General features: G+C 40.3%; 2 protein-coding genes across 14 annotated transcripts in view; one reads left to right on the top strand and one right to left on the bottom strand.

Annotated features, from left to right (window-relative positions):
* The window catches only part of FAM193A (family with sequence similarity 193 member A), a 119,293-nt gene extending 97,279 nt beyond the window's left edge, over window positions 1–22,014 (top strand). For 7 of the 8 annotated variants that reach the window (XM_061587246.1, XM_061587236.1, XM_061587275.1 and 4 more), the window contains 4 exons: window positions 6,801–7,031; window positions 11,701–12,478; window positions 13,392–13,473; window positions 19,711–22,014. In XM_061587246.1, the coding sequence (XP_061443230.1) occupies window positions 6,801–7,031; window positions 11,701–12,478; window positions 13,392–13,473; window positions 19,711–19,804 (1,185 nt within the window). In that variant the 3' untranslated portion in view covers window positions 19,805–22,014. Of the gene's footprint in view, window positions 1–6,800; window positions 7,032–11,700; window positions 12,479–13,391; window positions 13,474–16,350; window positions 16,444–19,710 lie in introns of all 8 variants that reach the window. The other variant, XR_009758207.1, reaches the window with a different exon arrangement.
* The window catches only part of ECSCR (endothelial cell surface expressed chemotaxis and apoptosis regulator), a 37,893-nt gene continuing 32,172 nt past the window's right edge, over window positions 16,741–22,461 (bottom strand). For 5 of the 6 annotated variants that reach the window (XM_061587327.1, XM_061587304.1, XM_061587344.1 and 2 more), the window contains one exon: window positions 16,741–22,056. In XM_061587327.1, coding sequence (XP_061443311.1) covers window positions 22,022–22,056 — 35 coding nt within the window. In that variant the 3' untranslated portion in view covers window positions 16,741–22,021. The remainder of the gene's footprint in view (window positions 22,057–22,461) is intronic. The other variant, XR_009758213.1, reaches the window with a different exon arrangement.

Here is a 22,461-nt window from a genome sequence, read left to right as displayed (position 1 = left end):
ACCTGTTCTTTACACTTTACCACAAAACGGGACTGAGCCTCAACAGAAAGGGAGAAGTTGAAGCTCTGTTGAAGCTTTGGTGTTTCCTGTCTCCAAGCTGTAGGGGGAGCTACACAACCCTCTTGACATCCATGAAGAAATACTGTTTATGGTAAGAAGAACAACTGTTCCTTCTTCATCCCAGTATACACTTGCCAGCCTATGTTGTAAAGTATTTTACTGATGAAGCTACCAAAGGAAGTATACTAGTGCCAATTGATTCTATATTCACTAACAGGCAAAAAACCTTGTGGTTTAAGAACATAGCTATAGCCCACAGATATTGCTATCAAACTTTAAAAAGCAGGGAAATTGGGCAGCTATAGTGAATGCACCAGGGGAGTAGGAGACCTGACCTCCTCTCTGAGATATTGGACTGCCCTACAGATTTGTCAGAATGCAAACACAATTGCTGTGTAGCTTGGAAGAATTTGGTAACATGTGCCTCTGAGCATATGGTGAGTGGTGGCAACACCTGCCATCCCCAAAGATGGAGAATTATATTTTTGTATGTTTGTTGGTGTTCTTCTTACTTTGCTTCTTTCCTGTGTTACTAATGTTTCTACAGAGAATCTAAACTAGAAAATTTTATTTCCCTCATTATTCATCCTACAAATCTGTGTCAAATTTATTTTTATTAATTTAAAATCCTTTTTATTGGTCAATGTCATATGATGGTGAAGACAGCCTTTTGTGTTTCAAATTGGAGGTTCTGTTTCTATTTTGGGTGCATTAACAGTCGAATCTGAAACTGCAGTTTGATGTAAAATCAGACTGATTACAATATGTTGCTACTTTACCAATGACTCTTACCTGTTGGAAAAAAGAGGATGCATGTTTTCAGCCTGCTATGTTTAAACCACTTCATTTAAGGCAAGGTGGGCATGGTCAATTAAAAACATAGAGCACACCTAGCATTTTGCTAGAATATATTTCACCTCCCACTGTTTTATCTTGTGCAAATTGAGACACTCCTGATGTCCACTGGAGACTATTCTGCAGAAGTCAGTGCCATTATTCCACAATTATGTTTGGAGTTTTTTTAGTGTAAATTTTGCAGTGTTGCTGTACTTCACATACTTACAGAAATAGAAACAAAAGAAAATGATTTCCTATAGGAAACTTCACTAAAATTGCAGAGTAAATCAAACAGATTTAAAGTGACCATCTGAACTATATCAACCGTCTTAATAATGTTGCTTCCTCCCTGCTAAAAGATCAGCACAGCACAGCACATGTCTTGTTTCTATTATTTGGACTGATTCCAGGTGTTGTCACCACCCACCGTATGCTCAGAGGCACATGTTAACCAAATTCTTCCAAGCTACGCAGCAAGTGGATTGGACTGTGAAAGACCAACCGAAATGGTGTTTGCATTTTGACCAATTTGTAGGGCAGTCCAATATCTCAGAGAGGAGGTCAGGTCTCCTGCTCCCCTGGTACATTCACTATAGCTGCCCAATTTCCCTGCTTTTTAAAGTTTGATAGAAATATCTGTGGGCTATAGGTACGTTCTTTGCCTATGGGTGAATTTCCCTGCTTTTTAATCTGGGAGGTAAGAAATGGGATCCTGTCCAAGTTTGCTGAGAATGGATTGATCATTTGCATGCTTATTGAGTTCAGTGGGATTTATTCCCCTGCAATCATGGTTAGGATAGGTGAAACTGACCACAGGGGATGGGGAATAATAATAATAATAATAATATTTAATTTGTGTGTCGCCTATCTGGCAAATAGCCACTCTAGGCGACGTACATTAAAATGGAATAAAATACAATAATATCAAAGCAGTCATATTAGTTACAATAAAATGTTGGACAGTCATCAATACCTTCATAAAACATTTACATTTACAGTATATAATAGATGACAATTCATGGAGATTAACCCATCCCAAGGATCTCAAAGGCCTGTTGAAATAGCCACGTCTTCAGGGCCTTGCGGAATACATCCAGGGAAGGGGCATGTCGAAGATCAAACGGGAGGGAGTTCCAGAGAGTGGGGGCCACCACAGAAAAAGCCCTCTCCCTAGTGCCCACCAACCTAGCTGTTTTGGTTGGTGGGATTGAGAGAAGGCCTTGCGTGGCTGATCTGGTCAGGCAGCATAATTGGTGGCGGTGGAGGCGTTCTTTCAGGTAAACTGGGCCGAAACCGTACAGGGTTTTAAAGGTTAATACCAACACCTTGAATCGGGCCCGGAAAACAACCGGCAACCAGTGTAGATCAAATAACACCGGTGTAATGTGATCACGGCGGCGGCTGTTGGTAAGTAAGCGCGCCGCTGCATTCTGTATAAGTTGCAATTTCCGGGTCATTTTCAAGGGTAACCCCACGTAGAGCGCATTACAGTAGTCCAATCGAGAGGTGACCAGGGCATGTACTACGAGTGGGAGCTGTTGAACAGGGAGGTAGGGTTGTAGCCTACGTATAAGGTGTAATTGATACCAAGCTGCCCGGCTCACGGCCGAAATCTGAGCCTCCATGGACAGCTTGGAATCAAGAACGACCCCGAGGCTGCGGACCTGGTCCTGTAGGGGCAACCTCACCCCGCCAAACACCAGGTCAACATCTCCTAACCCTCCCTTGTCTCCCACAAGCAGTACCTCGGTCTTATCAGGGTTCAGTTTCAGCCTGTTCCTGCCCATCCATCCACTCACGGATTCCAGGCACTTGGATACGGTCTCCACAGCCCTCTCTGGTGAAGATTTGAATGAGAGATAGAGCTGAGTGTCATCCGCATAATGGTGGCACTGCAGCCCAAATCTCCTGATGATCGCTCCCAGCGGCTTTACATAGATGTTAAATAGCATGGGAGAGAGGATAGGACACTGTGGCACACCACAATTGAGAGGCCAAGGGTCTGAAACCTCATCACCCAATGCTACCTGTTGACGCCTATCGGAAAGAAAGGAATGGAACCACCGTAAAACCGTGCCTCCCAATCCCAAACTCTCCAGGCGATCTAAAAGGATACCGTGGTCAACGGTATCAAAAGCCACTGAGAGATCCAGGAGGACAAGGAAGGTGCATTCTCCCCTATCCAATGCCCTCCTCATATCATCTACCAGAGCGACCAAGGCTGTTTCAGTTCCATGTCCAGTCCTGAAACCCGATTGGTATGGATCTAGATAATCCGTTTCATCCAAGTGTGTCTGCAACTGATTTGCCACCACTCGCTCAATGACCTTGCCCAAGAATGGTAAATTTGAAATTGGGCGAAAGGGAAGGGAGGAGGAGGAGGAGGAGGGAGGAGTGGAAAGGCAGAGGGGAGGACTGGGATGGGAGCAGGCTGGATGGGGAGGAGAAGGACAGGTTTGATCATTTGCATGTTTATTGAATTCAGTGCGATTTACTCCCGTGCAATCATTCTTAGGATAGGTAAAACTGACCCGGGGGGAAGAGGAGAGGGCTGGAGTGGGCAAGAGAGGAGGAAGAGGAGAGGAGAGGAGAGGGGAAGGAGGGGAAAAGCAGGTCTGATCATTTGCATGCTTATTGAGTTCAATGGGATTTACTCATATGCAATCATGCTTAGGATAGGAAAAACTGACCATGGGGGAGGAGGAAGGGAAGGGAGAAGGGGAAGGAGCGTATTGGAGGGGGGCAAAGGAAGGGGGAGGGGAGGGCAGGTTCAATCATTTGCAGGCTTATAGAGTTCAATGGTATTTACTTCCATGCAATCATGCTTAAGATAGGTAAAACTGACCATGGAGGGGAGGGGCGAGGGGAAGGAGGGTATTGGAAGGGGAGGGGGATGGGGAGGGGCAAGAGGAAGGGGATAGGAGGGAGGAGAAGGGAGGATGGGTTTGATTGTTTGCATACTTTTTGAGTTCAGTGGGATTTATTTCTGTGCAATCATGTTTGAAAATGGAAATGGACTGCCTTCAAGTCGATCCCGACTTATGTTAACCCTATGAATAGTAAACAGTATTCAGAGGTGGTTTTACCATTGCCTTCCTCTGAGGCAGAGAGGCAGTGACTGGCCCAAGGTCACCCAGTCAGCTTCATGGCTGTGTGGGAATTCAAACCCCGGTCTCCCAGGTTGTAGTCCAACACTCACCTGGGGGAGGGGCAGGGAGGGGAGGGGGAGGAGATTGGGTGGGTGGGCACTGGGCAGAAGGGAAGCCCCTTTCCAAAAGGAAAACATTGTGAACAGTATCATTGTTTTTCAGCGTTTCCCCCACCTTTTTATTCTACAGCAGGCACGTGTAGCCTCCCACCCAAATTTAAACCAAAGCTGTCCCTGGCCACATCCACACCAGGCCTTTATTTCACTTCGGACAGTCATGGCTTCTCTCAAAGAATCCTGGGAAGTGTAGTTAGTGGAGGGTGCTGAGAGTTGCTAGGAGACGCCCTGTTCCCCTCACAGACCTTCAATCAGAGTGGCTGACTGTTAAACCAGTCTGGCCACTGAAGCACTCTAAGTGGAACAGAAGTCTCCTCTCAGCACCCTTCACTAACTACATTTCCCAGGATTCTCTGAGGGAACCCAAGACTGTCTCAAGTGAAATCAAAGTCTGGTGTGGGTGGAGACCCCTGATTAGGCAAGCCAAGCAGCTGTGGGGCTTTTAGAACACTGACAGTTGGTTCTTACTGAGCATGCCTGACTTTATCATAGGGTTCCAGCCAAAATTTCTTAAATTAATTAAAAATCAGCCAGTCATTTTTTAAACTTTTAAACTGCAGAAGATGAAGGTCAGAGTATGGGGCAGTCAGTATTAGGATTACAGGCACTCTGTGAACATGGCTGATTTTTAATTAATTTCAACAGATTATGAGAACTCTGACAGAAAAAAGTCCAAAAGGGCTCTGGGGTTTCTCTCTCTCTTTTTAGACTTTGAACTTGATTCTCTCTGACTGTTTTATGTATCGCCATGAAAATTGAGAGTGTTGTTAAGCAAGCGTTTCTGAGTTCAGGACTATAAGATTTGTAAGGTTTTGTTTTGAAATGAGCTTATGGGGAAGCATCAGAATGGCTTGGGGGGTATTTTCAATTTAACATTGCGGAATGTGAAAGATCCATGCTGGCTATAGTAGACAGCGACTCTCGTGGCTGTATAATTTGGAACATAGGAAGCTGCTTTGCACCAGATCAGATTTTGTCTGTCTATCTCAGTATTGTCTACACTGAATGGCAATGGCTTCCGAGGGTTACCTACAGAGGTCTTTCCTATTACTTGCTCGCCCGATCCTTTTAACTGGAGATGCCAGGGATTGAACCTAGGTCTGTCTGCATGCAAAACATGTGCTCTACCCCATTGAACTACGGTCCTAAGATATATATCTTTAAATTTAAACTTCTGAAAATTAATTATATATATGCCTGAATTATGTTTATTTCTTAAAATTAATTTGAAAACTAATATGTCTTTCTATATGTTGCCTTCCAACTCTAAACCTCAAATTTTCACTCAGTTTGGATAATTATGCTGTTTGCCTTGCTGCCATACTCTTACTTTCCAAACTTTACTTGTAAGCATTCATGGGTTTCTCCCATTTTTAGTTCTAACCATTTTTGCAAGTGTTACTATGATTATATGAATTTCTGGTTGAGACGTTTTAAAGATCAAACAATATAATTTTAGCATAAAAGGTAAAGGTGTCCCCGCACTTGTAGTGCGAGTCGTTTCCGACTCTTAGGATGATGTCTTGCGATGTTTACTAGGCAGACCGTATATATGGGGTGGGATTGCCAGTTCCGTCCCCGGCCTTTCTTTACCCCCCAGCGTATGCCGGGTACTCATTTTACCGACCACGGATGGATGGCAGGCTGAGTGGACCTTGACCCCATTTACTGGAGATTCGACTTCCTCCTTGCGTTGGAATTGAACTCCGGCCATGAGCAGAGCTTCGGCTGCGTTGCTGCCGCTTACCACTCTGCACCACGGAGGATCTCTAAATTTGTTTCTCAATTAGGGGGATGGCCCCTAGGGGCCATATGAAGATCTCAGGAGGGCTGTGTGTGTTTCCAAAATATATGTGCAAAGTAGTTTGGTATTTTTAGGAGAACCAGGGTTGAAAGGGAGGCATGAGATTTTTACGTTATCTAAAAGGGGTTAAAAGGGGACGAGAAACAGTGCTCTAAATTAAGATGGTGTTTAATGTCTGGTCTGAAATATTTTCTTATTGAAATTGTGATTGTTACATTAGAGTACTATTCAGGCATTATTGCTTCCAGAGGCAACATGAGTAGAGGGGGACTACAGGGCCAGGCAACTCCTTCCAACCCTTTGCATGAATAAAGTAACCTTCCATTGTGCAGAGTCTTATGTATCTGTGGAAGCTCCCCACATAATTGAGAACCCTGGAAGATCAGGATTGTCATTCATTCAGGGAATCTGTATGGATACACAAGCCTTCCCACTTTCACACATGGGGCTGGAAGGAATCGTGCGGCCCTGCAGCCCACCTCTGTCCATGTTGCTTCTTAAGCCTGAAGAGGATTTGTGTTTTGTAAAGTTCTGTTATTGTATACCTGTTTTGAACTATTTCTGAATTTGAATGCTGAATTTTGAGTAGTTGTGGCATTTTAGGCAAGTGTATCCAGGCACATAGATACTGGTGTGTGTTAATCTTCAGTCTGTTGCTCTTTTAATTGCTTTAAAAAGTTGTTAATTACTTGTTTTGAACTGTTTTTATTGATAATTTTAATGTTTTTTGGAAACCACTTAGAGGTTTTCTACAATTAAGTAGTATATAAATTCTGTTAAGCAAAACAAAACTTTGGAGCTGCATTTACTATGTGTTTTTATATTCTCTATTAGCCACCAGCAGCACCAACTAGTAGAAATTACTCTGAAATGAGAGAAAAACTTCGCTTACGTTTAACAAAGAAGAAAGAGGGACAACCCAAGCATCCAGAGCTGATACAAGATAGCGAAAATGTTGTTGATAATCGAAAAGTAGAAGACTTGCTACAGTTTATAAACAGCCCTGAGACTAAACCCGTAAGCAGCTCACGGACAGCCAAACGAGCAAGGCATAAGCAAAAAAAGGTACTTCTTTACTTGTATTAGAGGGAGCCATTCAATGAAAGGCATGAAAATTATTCAAGATACTTCAGTGAGGATGATATTTTTAGTAGACCACTTTCTCATTTATGTAGGAAAGTTAATTATTCCAAAAGAAATTCTTCTTGCCTCCTGATTAATAATTTTAACAACATGGTGAAAACCTTTTTCAGAGACAATTTTGGGTCTTACATTTTTAACTCTTCTGAAAATTGTTTTAATGAACACCTTTTATTGTTTTATTCTGATGTTCTTATTTTTTGTCATGTGTTTATCAGTAGATTGTTCTCAACGTTTATTGATTAAAAGTCACTTTAGACTGTTTTTGAGAAAAACTGGATAAAAATTGTTAAAATGGAATAAAAAGTAATTCAAATGGTTTGACACCTATGTCTAATGCAAGGCTGAAGGACAAACTGCCTGTTATATGTATATATATGTCGTGAAGCCCCTATAGGTTTGTTTGTTTAATGAAAAGTAGGAGCAGTTATGAGCAGAAGAGCCACAAGAAAGATGGTTAACTCTTTCTCCACTTAGCATTTCCAAACTCAAAATCACAAAACCCTGGCAGGAGTTCCACATATATGCTACAAGAGTAAAATACACATCAAGTATCTTATCCCGAGGACATTTAGACATTTTGGAAGCTGAATAATTTTATCATATTTGTTCAGAAAAGTTAGCTATAGAATGTATACGTAAACTGGATACTGTTTCCTCAATGTACATCTGAATGTGGTATTCAATAATACATACCATTTTTCACAATCCTAATTGGTATTACTATTTTTGAAGTGCGCAGTTCTTTTTATGCCTGTTGGATTACATTCTTGTTCAGTCTATATTGTTTAATCACTGAAGAAGGCCTTGTGTCGAAACACATTTGGTCATATGTTTTAATCTGCTGTTATTGTTTAAACTTTAATTGTACATATCAGATTTAATCTGTTTGTTACCATACATATCGTTTGCATTTTAGTTCTTTAGACTTCATTACCAGTCTCTTCACATATTTTTCTTTGTCTGAGATTTTGGTACTTATATATGTGTTATAAAGTTAATAGACAGGATTAATTAAGGTTCATTAATTTTAATGGGTCTACCCTGAGTAGAACATAGCTGAATGATGCTACAGGGTTGTGTTCAGCTAAGTTCTACTTAGAGTAGACCCATTGAAATTAATGAACCAAAGTTAGATGTGCCCATTATCTTCAATGTAATTTACATGAAGGGACCCAAAGTGTGCTTATTGGAATTTTTATACAAAATCTATTTTATTAACTGAAAGAAGTTAAGGAACATAACATCTATACTAGATGCCCCAAATATCTGGAAAAATGGGAGAGTCTCCCTCCCCTTAAATATTGGGCATCTGTTATCTTTTTGGTGTCTTTTGAAGGCTTTCCTCTTTCAACAAGCCTTCTAAGTTGAGACCTATCCCAGTCTGTGTCTGCATTGGAATTGCTTTCTAATATGTTTTTTTAAAAAACCTTTTTTTAAAAAAACAATATGTTTTTAACGCCTTTTTAAAGATCTCTTTAAAGCTTTTAAAAATGTTTTTAAAGTTGTTTTGTTTTAATGTATTTTAAGGTCTGTTTTTCTGATGTTTTAAAGTGTTTTTAGTGCTTTTGTTTGCAGCCCTGGGCTCCTGCTGGAAGGAAGGGCAGGATATAAATCAAATAATAAATCAATAAAAATAAATAAACTTCTTAAATGATACGGAATTCTTTTCCTTGGTATCCTCCAAATCTAAAGTAAATTTTACTCCTAATACTTTAGAACAAATTTGTTCTATACTGAAGGCCAAATTACACATGATGATAATCACCCAATTGGCAGTTGTGTGACTAATTTTTTGTTTGTTTAGTAAATAGCAGATGCAGCTGATCCAGATCAGAACTGCAAGAGAGGAGCAGAGATTTAAAATTGTTGTTGTAGCTGCTGCTGTTGTTGTTGTTACCATTCTCCAGAAGGTTCCAGTGCGGGTCACAATAATAAAAAATACAATATTAAAAGCAATAATTTGTTTAAAACAAATTATATACACAACTTGAGAGGGTCCTAAATTTATATCTTTCAAGTGTCAGAGTCCAGGATAAACAGGTGCTTTCTCAACCCTATGATGAAAGATATATAATGAAGGTGTCAAATGACCATTGCGGGGAGAGAATTCCACAACTTAGAGGCTGACACAGAGAATGCCTTCTCCTGGGCCACCCCCATCCCTTTGCACTTGCTGTGGTCCTCATCTAGATTAGTGCCCCCACAGCTAATTCTGCACATATAATAAAAATGTAAGAGCTTTTAATATTTTTGTTGGCATACGAAGCCCCTAGTACTAAACAAAAAAACAATTACCCAACTGCCAGTTTCATGATGATGATTATTTGTCATTTGGTCTGAGACAAGAGAGTATGTGTATAAATTGTTCCTGCGGTATTAACTGAAGCCCTCCATCCAGGAGGGAAGGTGATTTCACTGAATGGATGCCTGATTAACTGTATGGGTGTAAGGAGATAAATCAGCTGTTGTAATCCTACTCGTTGATTGAGGTAATACTTTTTGAGCTTCTGGCCCCACCTCATTCTTTTAGTATATCTCAGCCATAGTCAGTACTACTCAGCATAGTGTAGTGAATGGTCCTTCCCAGCCTTCAGCCCTCCCAGCCCATTGTAGGCCTCTCTAACCAGTGGTTTCCAAGCCTGCAGAACTGTCACATACCTGGTAAAATGCCATTTTCCAACTTATTACAATTCTCAAGAAGAAATTAAGGACATCCTTTTCAAGACAGGTGTACTAATACTGTGAACTGGAACAGCAGAATAGATCCTAGGAATCAGACATTGACACCAAACATTCTTTTTTTGTTTTTTCTAATATACCTAAACTTAGAAGGTATACAAAAAATAAAACTTTTTTCCCCATTAATTGGGCCTTTTTCATTTTATTCCAAATGCCTTCATTGTCATGATATATTATAGGACATAGACCGCAAGAGAAAAGCCCTTGTAGCCATTTTTAAGAGTGAAAAAGTGCATATCCATTTCTGTTTGTTAACCACTATCTTTCAATTGCTAAATAAATTATTTAGAAATATTATAAATAAATAATAATGTGACTTTTAAAATCCAAACTTGATTTTTATTTCACTTTTCTCAGGCCTTTGGGAAATGGCTAAAAGAACACTGCATTTTTGTAAACTATTCCACCCACTGGCTTCCAGGGGTGATTGCTTGATATCGTTGCATAGCCATCCTCGTATAAATCTCGAGACGTTCAAGTTAACAGCTTTATTCAATTTTTGTTCAGGAATATTGCAGTCTAGTTTTCCCTTAGTTTTAAGTGGTGACTCATGTGGGTTACTGTAAAGAAGTTTGATGTAATTTGTTTCCAAGAGACTTGCTTTTTTAATTTTATTATTTATTGCATTTATATCCCACCTTTCCCCAAGCAGTTCAAGGTGGCATACATGGTTCTCCTCCTCTTCATTTAATTGGCACAACAACCCTGTGAGGTAGGCCAGGCTGAGACAGTGACTGGCCCAAGGTGACCCAGTAACCTCCAAGCAAAGTTGGAATTTGAACCTGGGTCTCCCAGCACTAACTACCACGTTGATGATGTTATGCTCCCTGGTTAGGAAGCATCCAAAATTAAGGGAAGGGGCAGAAAGATTTGGAGCCTTGTTAACGAGTGAAATTTACATGACTGAAACTGGCAAGCTTAGATTTTTCTGATTGCTAAGTAATCTGACCAAATAAAAATACTAGGTTATGAATTTGTATATTCAGCTGCAAAAAAACTTGTTCCATATACAGATGTATTCCTTTAGCTCTCATTTTATATACATTTTGCATAATTTGGGTTGTTGCTGACTGTCCTTTGTTTTCTATCATGTTTCATGCATTCTCTGTATGAAAAATAAAATAAACATAATTTTAACACGTAATCTAGACATTTTGTATACATTAATTTATAGTGAATTTCTGTCCCCATCCCCAAGAATATAAAATGCTACTCTGGGCATTGGTTGGAGACCTGAATATATTAGTAGATGAATGGGAGGATAGATACCCAAATGATTCTGTTAGGTGATTTTTTTTAGCTTCCGCCTAGGGAATTATGATGAAGCTGCTACACACTTATTGGCTCAGGATGAAATTGATTTATTTTTCTCTTCTGTTGAATTATGAAGAATAGTAAGATAAATGGCACTGGAGTTAATACTGTTTTTTCTGCCTTACAGTTGTGCTGAGGAGCAAGAATACTGCCTAACTAGTTATAACTAATTTGAAAGATACTTTCTAGAAGGTTTACATATTATTTCTTTATTTGAGATATTTTCTTGCTGCCTTTTGCAACATCCTCAAGGTGGCTTTGCCTTGAATACTTGTGAATAGCAAATGAAAGAGAGGAGAAATATGCCCAGTAAAGTGTTTTATAGAAATGTGTTTAATGTTGGAAGTGAAGCCTGAACTATGTCTGTCTTTGTCTGCACAGTCGTCTGTGTTGAAAAGTATATGATGAACCTGTTTCATATTGTAACAGTGCATGCTAAGGTATGAGCTATAATCAAAACTGTATTTTTGTAGCTATATCAACTTACTTTTGGAATCTCTATTGCCATTTTTAAAAAAGCAAAATGTTGTCTTCACAGTTAAAAGAAAAGGGCCACATTGAAACCAAAGCTGGAGAACAGGAACATCAGCTACTTCAACAGCAAGAAGATGAGGGGACACAACAACCACAAGAGTTACAAACCATAAAGGGGGGAATAAAAGAGAAAACTAACATAAACTGTCAGAAAGTAAAAGTACATACTCAGAATTGTCAAGTAATGAAGAAGCCTTCCCCTGACACCCCAGAAAGCATTCAGAATGAATTACTAGATAAAATAGAAACGTTATCTAATTCACTATCTAAACATGTAAATCATGTTGAACAGGTGCAGGTTTCTGAAAATTGCTATGACCATTCGAATCCAATAAATGGTAGAGACTCAAAACTGCTCTTCAAGACTGAGATGACTGTGAAATCACAAGAACCCCTTTCTTTGCTTCTTAATATAATGCATCAACATGCAGAAGATAGAAACAAAGAGCAGATAACAGAAATAAATAATCTGTTCGCTCAACGATTGAAAAAGTCTTCCAAGGCAGCTGATACCCAGACTCCACCTAAAATTAAAAACAAAATACATTCTAAAATAAAAGTGGCAGAACTTCAGTCACTTGCTGTTTCCAAAAAAGAGAAAAAACTAAGCATTAATAAAATAAAGCAAATTAACCCTGTGACACAGTCACCTTTTGTGGAAGGCTCCTTTTTCCCAAGGGAACAGCTGTACAATAAACTCCAACTGCAAGAGTCTCGTCATCCAAAAAGCAAGAGCAAGAAAAATAAGAAAAAGAAAAGCGACAAAGGGAACTTGTCAGTTGGTAAGCCTTTGTTTAATCAGTAGATTTGTTTGTTTTAAATAGTTCTGCTTCCCAAAGTATCTCCAGTCACACTGATGACTATCTAAAATAATCCTGAAACTATGAATCTTCATCTTCTGTGTTTATTTGAGAAATAGCAGAGCACATGCTTTGCATGGAAACAGTCCCATCTTCAACCCATCATCTCCAAATGGGCATGAGAAGAGCCTGTGTCTGAAATTGTGAAGAACCTCAGCAAGATAGATCCAATGATCTGATATTAGCTTTTAATTTTTAAGTGATTTTCATGGAGATTGCAGCTGCGAAGTTAACTCTTTTCTCCCCAGATGTAATCTTCATGCAGATCACTCATGCAACAGCAGTTCTTGAAAACAGCCTTCCATTGATATAAATAGAAAGCTGTTTTCAAATTTGTCACCCAGGGGTCACCCTCCCCTCCAGTGCAGCAGTTAGGCTTGAAAACAGCCTTCTGTTGGCACTAATAGAAAATTCTTTTCAAGCCTAATTGCTGTCCAGGGTGGGGCAGTGAAGGGAAGTTGTGGCTAGATGGGAAGACACCACAGGTTGCATTTGCCTCGCTGGCTGGCAGTTCCTCACTTCTGCCCTAGAGTGTTTTTAGTGGCCCCATTTCGGTGCCCTACTGGTCATTGCAAATTTGCCGTTTGAGAATATAGTACTGTATAACGTAAGAACTGCGTATGAAAAATGACATGGCAAATGTCAACTGCAGTTTGAAAAATGTATTGCAGAAGTTTTCAAATTTAAGAATGTACATAAATTCTAAAGATTAATGTTCTTAAAGCTACTATACCAGATTAAAGTGTATAATTACTTCAGTTAGTGTGTTTTCATTTCTCTGCTAGGGAAAAGAGCCATCTGAAATTAATCTTGTTTATACAATGTGATTTTGCAGATGATGTGTTTTTGCCAAAAGATGTTGACCTAGACAGTGTGGAAATGGATGAGACAGAGCGGGAAGTGGAATACTTTAAAAGGTAAATAAGTGCCACATGTCTTGTTGCTATTATAGCCTGAATAAAAACTCACATAGGCTTGCATGCTGATGAGGCATGGTAGTGCTCAGGCAAGTCTCTGTACTGATGGAAGGAATTCTCTTGGCATTGATATTGAGATCAGCTAAGATTAGTCATACTCTTTCTTCATCCACCCCTAGTTATGCATCCATCTGCCCATCTCTCTCATTCATCCATCTGCGCATCTCTCAGCCAGCCACACACCTATACATGCAGTCCCTCTCTTATCCACGAACACATCCTTCCCATGTCTCATACATACACAGACATCTTGCTCATTATGTTTTATCCATAAAGAGTTTAATTAAAATGACATCATTTATTTATTTTATTTTATTTACTAATCACTTCCCATAAAACATCCATACAGACACTAACTGAGATAAAAATCCTTACTTTATAAAAGGCTTGGTGGGAAAAGGAAGGTCTTAATAGGTGCCAAAAATATAATAGCGACAATGCCTGTCTAATTTGTAACGGGGGAGTTCCAAAAGGTAGCTCCACCAGAGTAAAGGCCCTAATCCTACACTGTATGAAATAGACCTCATGATGAGATGGTATACACAAGAGGTTCTCTCCTGCAGTGATCAGGTGGTTATATAAGGAGTGAGACAGTCTAGGTATTCTGGTCCCAGGCTTGAATAGGGCTTTGTACATCAGTCCCAGCAAACTTAGCCCAGTAGCTAATTGGCAGCCAATACAATTCCTTCAGAAGCAGCATAACATGATGTCTGCCGCAATGAGAAGTCAGTCCTCTGCACTAGGTGCAGCCTCCAAACTATCCTTGGGTGCAGAGCATATTGCAGTAATCCAGCACATGAAGGACAGTGATCAGGTTATCTCATTCCATTAATGGCCATAATTGTTTAACCAGTCAAAGCTAGTAAAAGACACTCCTAGCCACTGTGATCATCTGGGCCTCTAGTGACAGAGATGGATCCTGGAGCACCCCCACACCATGGACCTGTGCTTTCAGGGGAAGTGTGACCCATCCAAAGTAGACAGTTGACCAGTTATCTGGGCTTGGGAACTGCTCATCCACAGGACTTTTGTCTTGCCAAGATTCAGACTCAGTTTTTTGGTCCTCCATCAGCCCACCACTGAGTCTTGGCACTGGTCCAAGGGCTTGCACGGCCTCTCCTGATTCAGATGTCATAGAGAAATAGAGCTGAATATCACCAACATACTGATGACTACTCCCAAATCTAATGACCACTCCCAGCGAGTTCACATAGATGTTAATATTGCCTTATTGTTCAGTCCATTGTAATATGAATAGGAGGGCTGGCTCCAACTTTGAGGAGGTCTTTGAGAAGTGTCCTTTGATGGCTGCATTGATGGACCCCTAGTGATTTATTGGATGGTGGCAGCAGCAGAGCTTTGAACACTGGCATGTTAAGTTCCTACGGTGCCCCAAAGCAATATTACATTGAGGACACTGTCAGAAATTAAAATGGCACCCTTGATGTTGATCAAATCACTCTGTTTAAAAGGGGATCCCAGGCATCATAAGTGGGCCCTCCCAGGGTTCTGGGCCCCAGCATCTGTCCAGTGATGTTGCATGCTGGTGCCAGGCCTGCCTGTAGGGATTTGTATTGTAGAATATCATTTCTATTGTAGATACTGTAGGCTACTTCATCTCTTACATTTTCATAATTTGCCTCCTTAATAAGTAATTTCTCTGAGCATTAAAATCTTTTTTTGCTTGTTGTGTACAACTGTATCCCTTTCTTCAACTGTTCAAACTCTTCTGTGATAAGATCACATTGTAGTGGTTTTTTTAATCTAAAAGATTTGGTTCAGTACTTTGCTTCTCATTAGCAGCAACCATCCTGAGGCATCTCTATTTCTTTTTCAGGCATATTTTTCATGTCATCTTTATATTATTGTTTTCCTCTCCATTTCACAGAAGTGATGCCCTTTTAACCTGTTTTTTTCTTTTTTGGCTGATTTTCATAGCCAGGGCCAACTTTAAAGTAAAGTTGAAGGTTAACTCTGGTTCAGACAGTAAGTCTCTTCTGCAACTTTTTCTTTGGTCTGGCTCACATAACACTTTAAACCATACTTAAACTTAACTGTATCAAAACAAACTACGGGCAATAACCAAAGTTGTTCTTGATTCAGACATAATGCTCAGTAGTGTAGTGGCAAATTTAGAAGTGCAGGATCCCTTCATGAGTCATCAGGATCGGCCTCACAGGACATATTTGACTGGTAGTGCTACCTACCTATCTATCACTTGACATCATTATGGTGGCATATGATTGATAGGTAGGCTGTCCAACCCACCTATCAAAACCCCTTTTGCAGGGGGTTCCCAAGACACAACAGCCTGGTGGCAATCAGGTACTTGGAAATCACTGCACATGGGGCAGTGCTAGCCCTGTGCTTGGTGCTTCCCAAAACACCAAACATAGGGCTAGCAAAGTGGTTCTTTCTCCCCTCCCCATGGGTGGGTGGGGACAAAGAAGCTGGGATTTTATAGGTATCACTACATGCAAGAGAGGTCCCTCTCACAGCTGATCTGCAAAAAAAAAGTTTCTTCCTCCTGTGTTTTGCGTATCAGCTGAGAGGAGGATGTCTCTTTTACACATGGTGTCTACAAAATACAAGGAGCATTGCTTGACAAGCAATTCTTACTCCTTGACAGACTCACTGCAACCAACACGGAGGGTGCACAGGGAGAGAAAGAAAAAAGGGCTAAGAAGAGTGGGTGGAGGGTGAGGTGAGGTGGCATTTCCTCACAGAGAAGGGGACAGAGGACTGAAGAAAGGAAGAAGGACGTCTGCCTGTAAAATACAAGGGGAATTGTTTGTAAAGTGGTTCTCTTTCCCTCAGTGTGCTTTGTACAGATTGCCTGTGAGAAAGTGGCGGGGGAAGAGAGCCTCACAGAGGCTGGGAGAAGACAGACAGAGCAAAGGGCTGAGACAAGTAGGTGAAGAGTGAGGCTGCTTGTATTTTACAAGGGGAAGAAACCTGCTTTTTGTAAATGAGCTGTGATCTCCACTCTTATTAGCCATTTGCCTCCCCCCCTAGCACCCACTTTCTCACAATCTGTAAAAAGCACCATCGAGAGAGAGAAAAATGCTTTACAAGCAATGCACCTTGTATTTTACAAGCAGCCCTCTTTCTTTTAGCCTTCCTCCTTTGTCTCCCTTCTCTGTGAAAAAATGCTGCTTTACCTCACTCTTAGCCCTAGGCTTCCCCCCCCCCCCCCGCTTTGGCTCTCTTCACCCACCGTTCACTTTGGCTGCTGTAAGTTTGCATGCGACTGTTTGAAAGCCCTTCGTTTTAGTAAGATTCTGATGCAAACCCCTTCTTAAACCAGGCTTGGTTGTCCCCACTCTTCTCTGTAAACCTCTCTCTCAACTCCTACTGACTTCCTCCCTCCTCATGTTTCTCTCCTCCCCACAACAGGGTTGTAGTTGTCCAGGGTCTCAGGGGTCTTACTTTTTTGGGAGCCAGGTCCCAGCAGAGTTACTATGTCTCCAGCATCCTATGAGCCAATCGGCATAAAAGGGGAGTGTGTTAACCACTGAGAAGAGACTTCTACCTTCCTTGCATTTCTGCTGATTGGAGCCAATCAGAGTGAAAGGAGTTCTAATTAGTGCCTACTTCAAAAAGTCAGGTTGTGGAGAGAGAATTCTGTAATTACAGAAGAAGAGACAGTGAATTCTGCTAACATCTCATCTGCATTATCCAAGCAGTTTGGTAGCAGCAGGAGATAAACGTGTAGACACTGAATTCAGTAATTCAAACAATATATCTGACAGTGAGAAAGGACAGTCAAGTGACAGAGAAACAGAAAGCAGTATTCAAGGCTCGCCAGATTATTCTATAATCTTAGAAGGGCGTGAGTGGGCATGACATTGACTGTTATGAAGGGACCCTGCACTTCAGAATTTGTCACTACATTAGTGCCCCACAACAACAGACAGTGGGACCCAATTAGCATGCAAGGAGATTTGTAGATTTGTAGTGACTGCTGAAGTTGCTGGATTCTCCATGTCTCTCCTAAGGCAAGAGGAAAGGGCGTAGCTTTTAAAAGCCAAGCATGCTTGGTGCTTGGGAATTGCGGTGGCTTGATTGGCTGTAGAGACAGGCAGAGGGACACTGGGAGGGGGGCACCTGCAAAAAAAGTAACAGGAATTCATCCCAGAGCATTCCTCCTCCATTACACACCAGTCACTGCCTCTCAGCGTCAGAGGAAGGCAATGGTAAACCCCCTCTGAATACCGCTTACCATGAAAACCCTATTCATAGGGTCGCCATAAGTCAGAATCGACTTGAAAGCAGTCAATTCTTTTTTCAATACTAAGCCAGCCCATGACTTGTTTCTAGGCAGCAGGAGAGGAGTGAAATGCCTTCAATTCCAGGAGTTTATACCATTATCTTGCGCATCCACATGTAAACCATAACTTAGCTTAACCATAGTTCAAAGTGACCTGCAAGCAAGACCAGTAATCCCAACGATTAGTCTTCCTCTTAACATCTGAGATAATCAGTCCTCAGTTCTGCCACAAGCTGTGGTAAAGTCTCCTCAGCCCTCTTTTAAATTTAAATAATTCTACTATTTCACCTAGCGTTAGACTAAAATTATTCTTCAACATAGTTACAAATGGAAAGTTCTGTCTTTTGTTTTGGCTTTTCAGAAATTAACAGATTGCTCATTAAATTGTATGTTTATCCACCACTGCTAAGTAGAATTGCTTTCTTTTTATTTTCACCTGTTACATGGTTAGTAGTGTATTTTTTTAAAAAGCAAGTCAGTATCTCTCTATTCTTCTCGCTGATGAAATTGTGGAAGAATTTCCACGGCTCTTAGCAGCCATCTCTTCTTAGCAGCTTGAAGGGCACATAAAATAAAATGTATTTATTTATTTCTGTCAAAGTCACTCAGTTCTGTTGTGTTACTCATGAATACTTTGGTCTTTAGCAACAAAGTACTCTTTATTCAGTTTTGTCACAAGTAACCCATAACTACAGTGTTCTGAACTATTTTAGAAAGACTACAGAAACACAGGATGGACAAACTAAAACTCACAAAACACCTAGTTACTGCTTTTACACATTACAGCAAAGGGGAGGGAGAGTCCATAAGGCCACTGTTGTACTGTTCTGTCTTTGTATTTATGTAATAATAAATCTGTGACTCAAAGGAAAAACACATAAATGTGTTTATTCTGCATGTGTTAACTGTGTACCCTATTGCTTTTTTTTTACACTATACATATGAGGTAGGTATACTGAAAGCAGAGCTTGGAAAAGTTACTTTTTTGGACTACAACTCCCATCAACCCAATCCAGTGGCTGTGCTGGCTGGGGCTGATGGGAGTTGTAGGTCAAAAAAAGTAACTTTTCCAAGCTCTGACTGAAAGCATGATTTGTCCAAGCAGATGGCTCAGTAGGGATTTGAACCTGTACTCAGATAGTGCTGCATAGTTGCATCAATAATTAGGGTCCAAAGACCTTATGATGAAGACTGGGCATCAGGCAATGTTAGTTATGCTAGTGAAGTCAGTAGTGGAACTGGGATCAAATTCCAATGTGGACCCTTGTGCCAACCTTGGGACCTTTTAGCCCAGGGTTGGGGAACCTGTGGCCCTCCACATGCTGTTGGACTAGAACTTCCATCATTCCTGACCACTGACTATGTAGGCTGGGGCTGATGGGAACTGAAGTCAACATGTGCAGAGCCAAAGATTCCCCATCCCTGTTTTAGCCCAATCAGTGTTTGTTCATAGCCTATAGATCTCAACAACGCATTTTTAATAGTGGCTGTCTTTTGAAAGGAACATTGGCTCTGCTCACTGACTCATTCAGTCACTCCTTGCAAAATGCAAGCAAGGGGCTCTTTAAAATGTATCCCAGTGTGAATAATAGCATTGGGACCAAGTCCTACTCAGAGTAGACCCATTAAAATTAACAAGCCTCAGTTATGTCTAAACTATTCTGTCTATTCTGAGTAGGACTAGCGTTGAATTCCATCCATTATTTTTAGAAGAGTTTTTTTTTACTTAGGACTGTTTTAAGGAATTTTTATCTTTTAGAATACTCACTGATGCTATTTGTTATGTCAAATCATTAGTCCTTCCACATAGAGTTGGTGGTAATGTACCCTTTTTTAATTTTAGACAACTCCACTCAAGTATTAACAAGTTATATTTTAAATAGCTAGTAATTGTATTTTCTCTACAGATTCTGCTTGGATTCTGCCAGACAGACAAGGCAAAGACTTTCCATCAATTGGTCCAACTTTAGCTTGAAGAAAGCTACCTTTGCTGTCCACTAGGGGACACAATATGGATATGAATTACTAACTCCACTCCCTGTGTTGAAAACTGCTGTGGCCTTGAGACGAATAACTTCATTTAGACAGTGCTGTGTGGATCTTCACTGATTACCTAGCCTTTCCCGATTATTTTAGAAGACTGAAAAATTGCTGCTTTCTACCTAGATATGTTAGTTTTTGTGAGTGAAGTCTGTGAACGAGACTTATCTGACTATAGTCTGCAGTTGATGGAATTGAAACAAAACTTAGGCTTTTCCCATTTTGCTATGACTTGTCCTTTATACAGAGCAGTGGATCCAACCAGTTCTGCTCTTTCCTTATAGACTTCTCAAAACAAAATGTCAAGAAAACTACTCTTCTAGGACAAGCATTTACTTTTGTTTTCACAATCAGCTGTTAAGAATGTACAAGTTAAGCTATTTGTGTTTTTGATTCCCAGTTTGTAGGTGGCTCGTGAAAAAAAATCTTGCAGAAGAAAGTTTAGCAAACGAGTAGTCACGTATCAAATCAGTAAAATTGTATAACTGTATTAACACTGAAGCCTACCTGGCTAATTTTTAACATATTGTTAAGTAATATTAAAATCATGCCTTTCTTGTTGAAAGATGGAATACATCAGTAATCATAAAAGACTAATATTCTGTTTTGTGTTTTGTTGTTGCAATAGCAGGAGGTGGTGGGAAGCCAGTGTCTAGATATATTATAGATGAGAGAGGCTTCATGTAGTTTTGGTTTGTATGTGTTTGCAAAGCTAGTAACTACCCTGGGGGAAAAACCTTTTGAAGAGCAGGATAAAAATCCCAAATAGACTAGAACTATGCACAAATCCCTAACAAATATAGCTGTGAAAAGGATTGGCTGTTATGATCAGGCCGTTAGTTTCCACCTAACACATAGACAGCAATTCAGAATGTAACAGGCAGAATAAATTAATTTAGAAGGAAGAGATGAAATTGGTATAATACCTAGATTAATTTGCATTCCAAGTATCAGTGTGATCCTATTGCTGACATGCCCATTGGGTGGGATATAATTGTTCTCAAATACCTGTGTGCTGATTGACCACAGTACTATGCTGGTGGAACAATACCTTTCAGCAGAGAGGATGCTACATCTAGTCTAACTCTTATATTCGTGGGATTTCACCAGCACAATGGAGAAAACTAGGCAGAGGAGCAATGGAAGTTGGACATAATGTTATGCTTCCTAGGAGAGTTGGTCCTGTCCACAACTATGGTGTAATGTTACCTCTGCATTAGAGTTAATGGAGAACCCTAGACAACAGACCCCCTTTCCCCAAACCATCCTCCAACCATATGTGAGGACAAGGTTTTTTGCAGCTGTTTGCAGTACATGCAGGAATATAAAAGAGCCAGCCAGAGAACTTTGCTCTCGTTCATCAAGACATGGGACCACATCATTTTGCCACCAACTCTAGAGAGTAGAGTGGGGACTTTGATGATATGAAACTTTGCATAATAGACAGCAGACACAGGAAACACAAAGAATAAAGGGCAGATAAATAGCACCCATCCTTTCAGATTCCCCTTTCAGATACTCTGCCCAGGATTTCAGACGCAAAAATTTACCAGGAATTTCTATCTCACTCCTACAGCTGGGGTGCAATGACACCTCCCAGCACAGATAAGCAAGGGAGAAGGGAGCTTGTGCATAAAAATATATCTGCATCCGTCCATCCCTCTTCTAAGATAGGTATTTTGTGTGGTCCATTGAAATTAAAAGGGGATTGTAGAGGCATACTATACAACAAAACTAACAACTGCCACAATAAAAAGAACTTGGAGCAAGGAAGTTGTGGTTGGTTCATTTTGCTCTCAAGAATTGGTGGGAATATACTAAAAACCTAATATGAGTACTTTTTAAAAGAAAGAATATAGTATTCTTGGCAGCTGAAAACCATAGCTAAGAAGGATCATAGCTCAATAGTACAGTGTGTACTTTGCATGCAGGAAATGAAAGTCCCAGGTACAATCCGCAGTATCTCCATTTAAAGGATCAGGTGGGAAAGACCTGTGCCTGATACCTTAGAGAGCCACCACAAGCCAAAGTAAACAATATTAGGCTGGATGAACCAATGGTCTGATTTATAAGACAGCTTCACATGTTTATATTCCAGATGGAATAGCAATTAAATACCTTACTGCATCCCCCCACTGTGATTAAAAAAACAATGTTGCAAATTTTAAAAACGTTTTCTCATTCTTCATGTGCAATTGTCACTTTTGCAGCACCTGAAAAAAAAGACAAAATTAGTAGACCTCAGAGGTCTAGTTACAGAACACAAAAGATCCTATTCTTTGGGTTATGCATCTAGATCGGTGTTTAAACAAAACAATTAACCTTAAAAAAGTTTTATCTAAAGAACAGTAGAAATATCCTTCTGCTATCTGTATGAGACAACAGTTGATAGGGAATAATGTACAGCCAACAGCAATAACTTCTTGAATCCTAGCACATAGGAAGTTTAGATTCCCATCAAATTTCTGTTTCACCATGCGGAACCCACTCCATTAACACAACTAGCATTTGGGTCTTCCCTTGCCTGAACTGTTTCCATTCAACCCTAGTTATTAATAAGAACTACTACACAACATTAGGGATTAGTACCTGAATTGCCTTATTTTCCTCTGTAGCTT

The sequence above is a fragment of the Rhineura floridana genome, chromosome 1 (assembly GCF_030035675.1).
Source record: "Rhineura floridana isolate rRhiFlo1 chromosome 1, rRhiFlo1.hap2, whole genome shotgun sequence".
Classification (NCBI taxonomy): Eukaryota; Metazoa; Chordata; class Lepidosauria; order Squamata; family Rhineuridae; genus Rhineura; species Rhineura floridana.
This window is presented reverse-complemented; position numbering and strand designations above follow the sequence as displayed.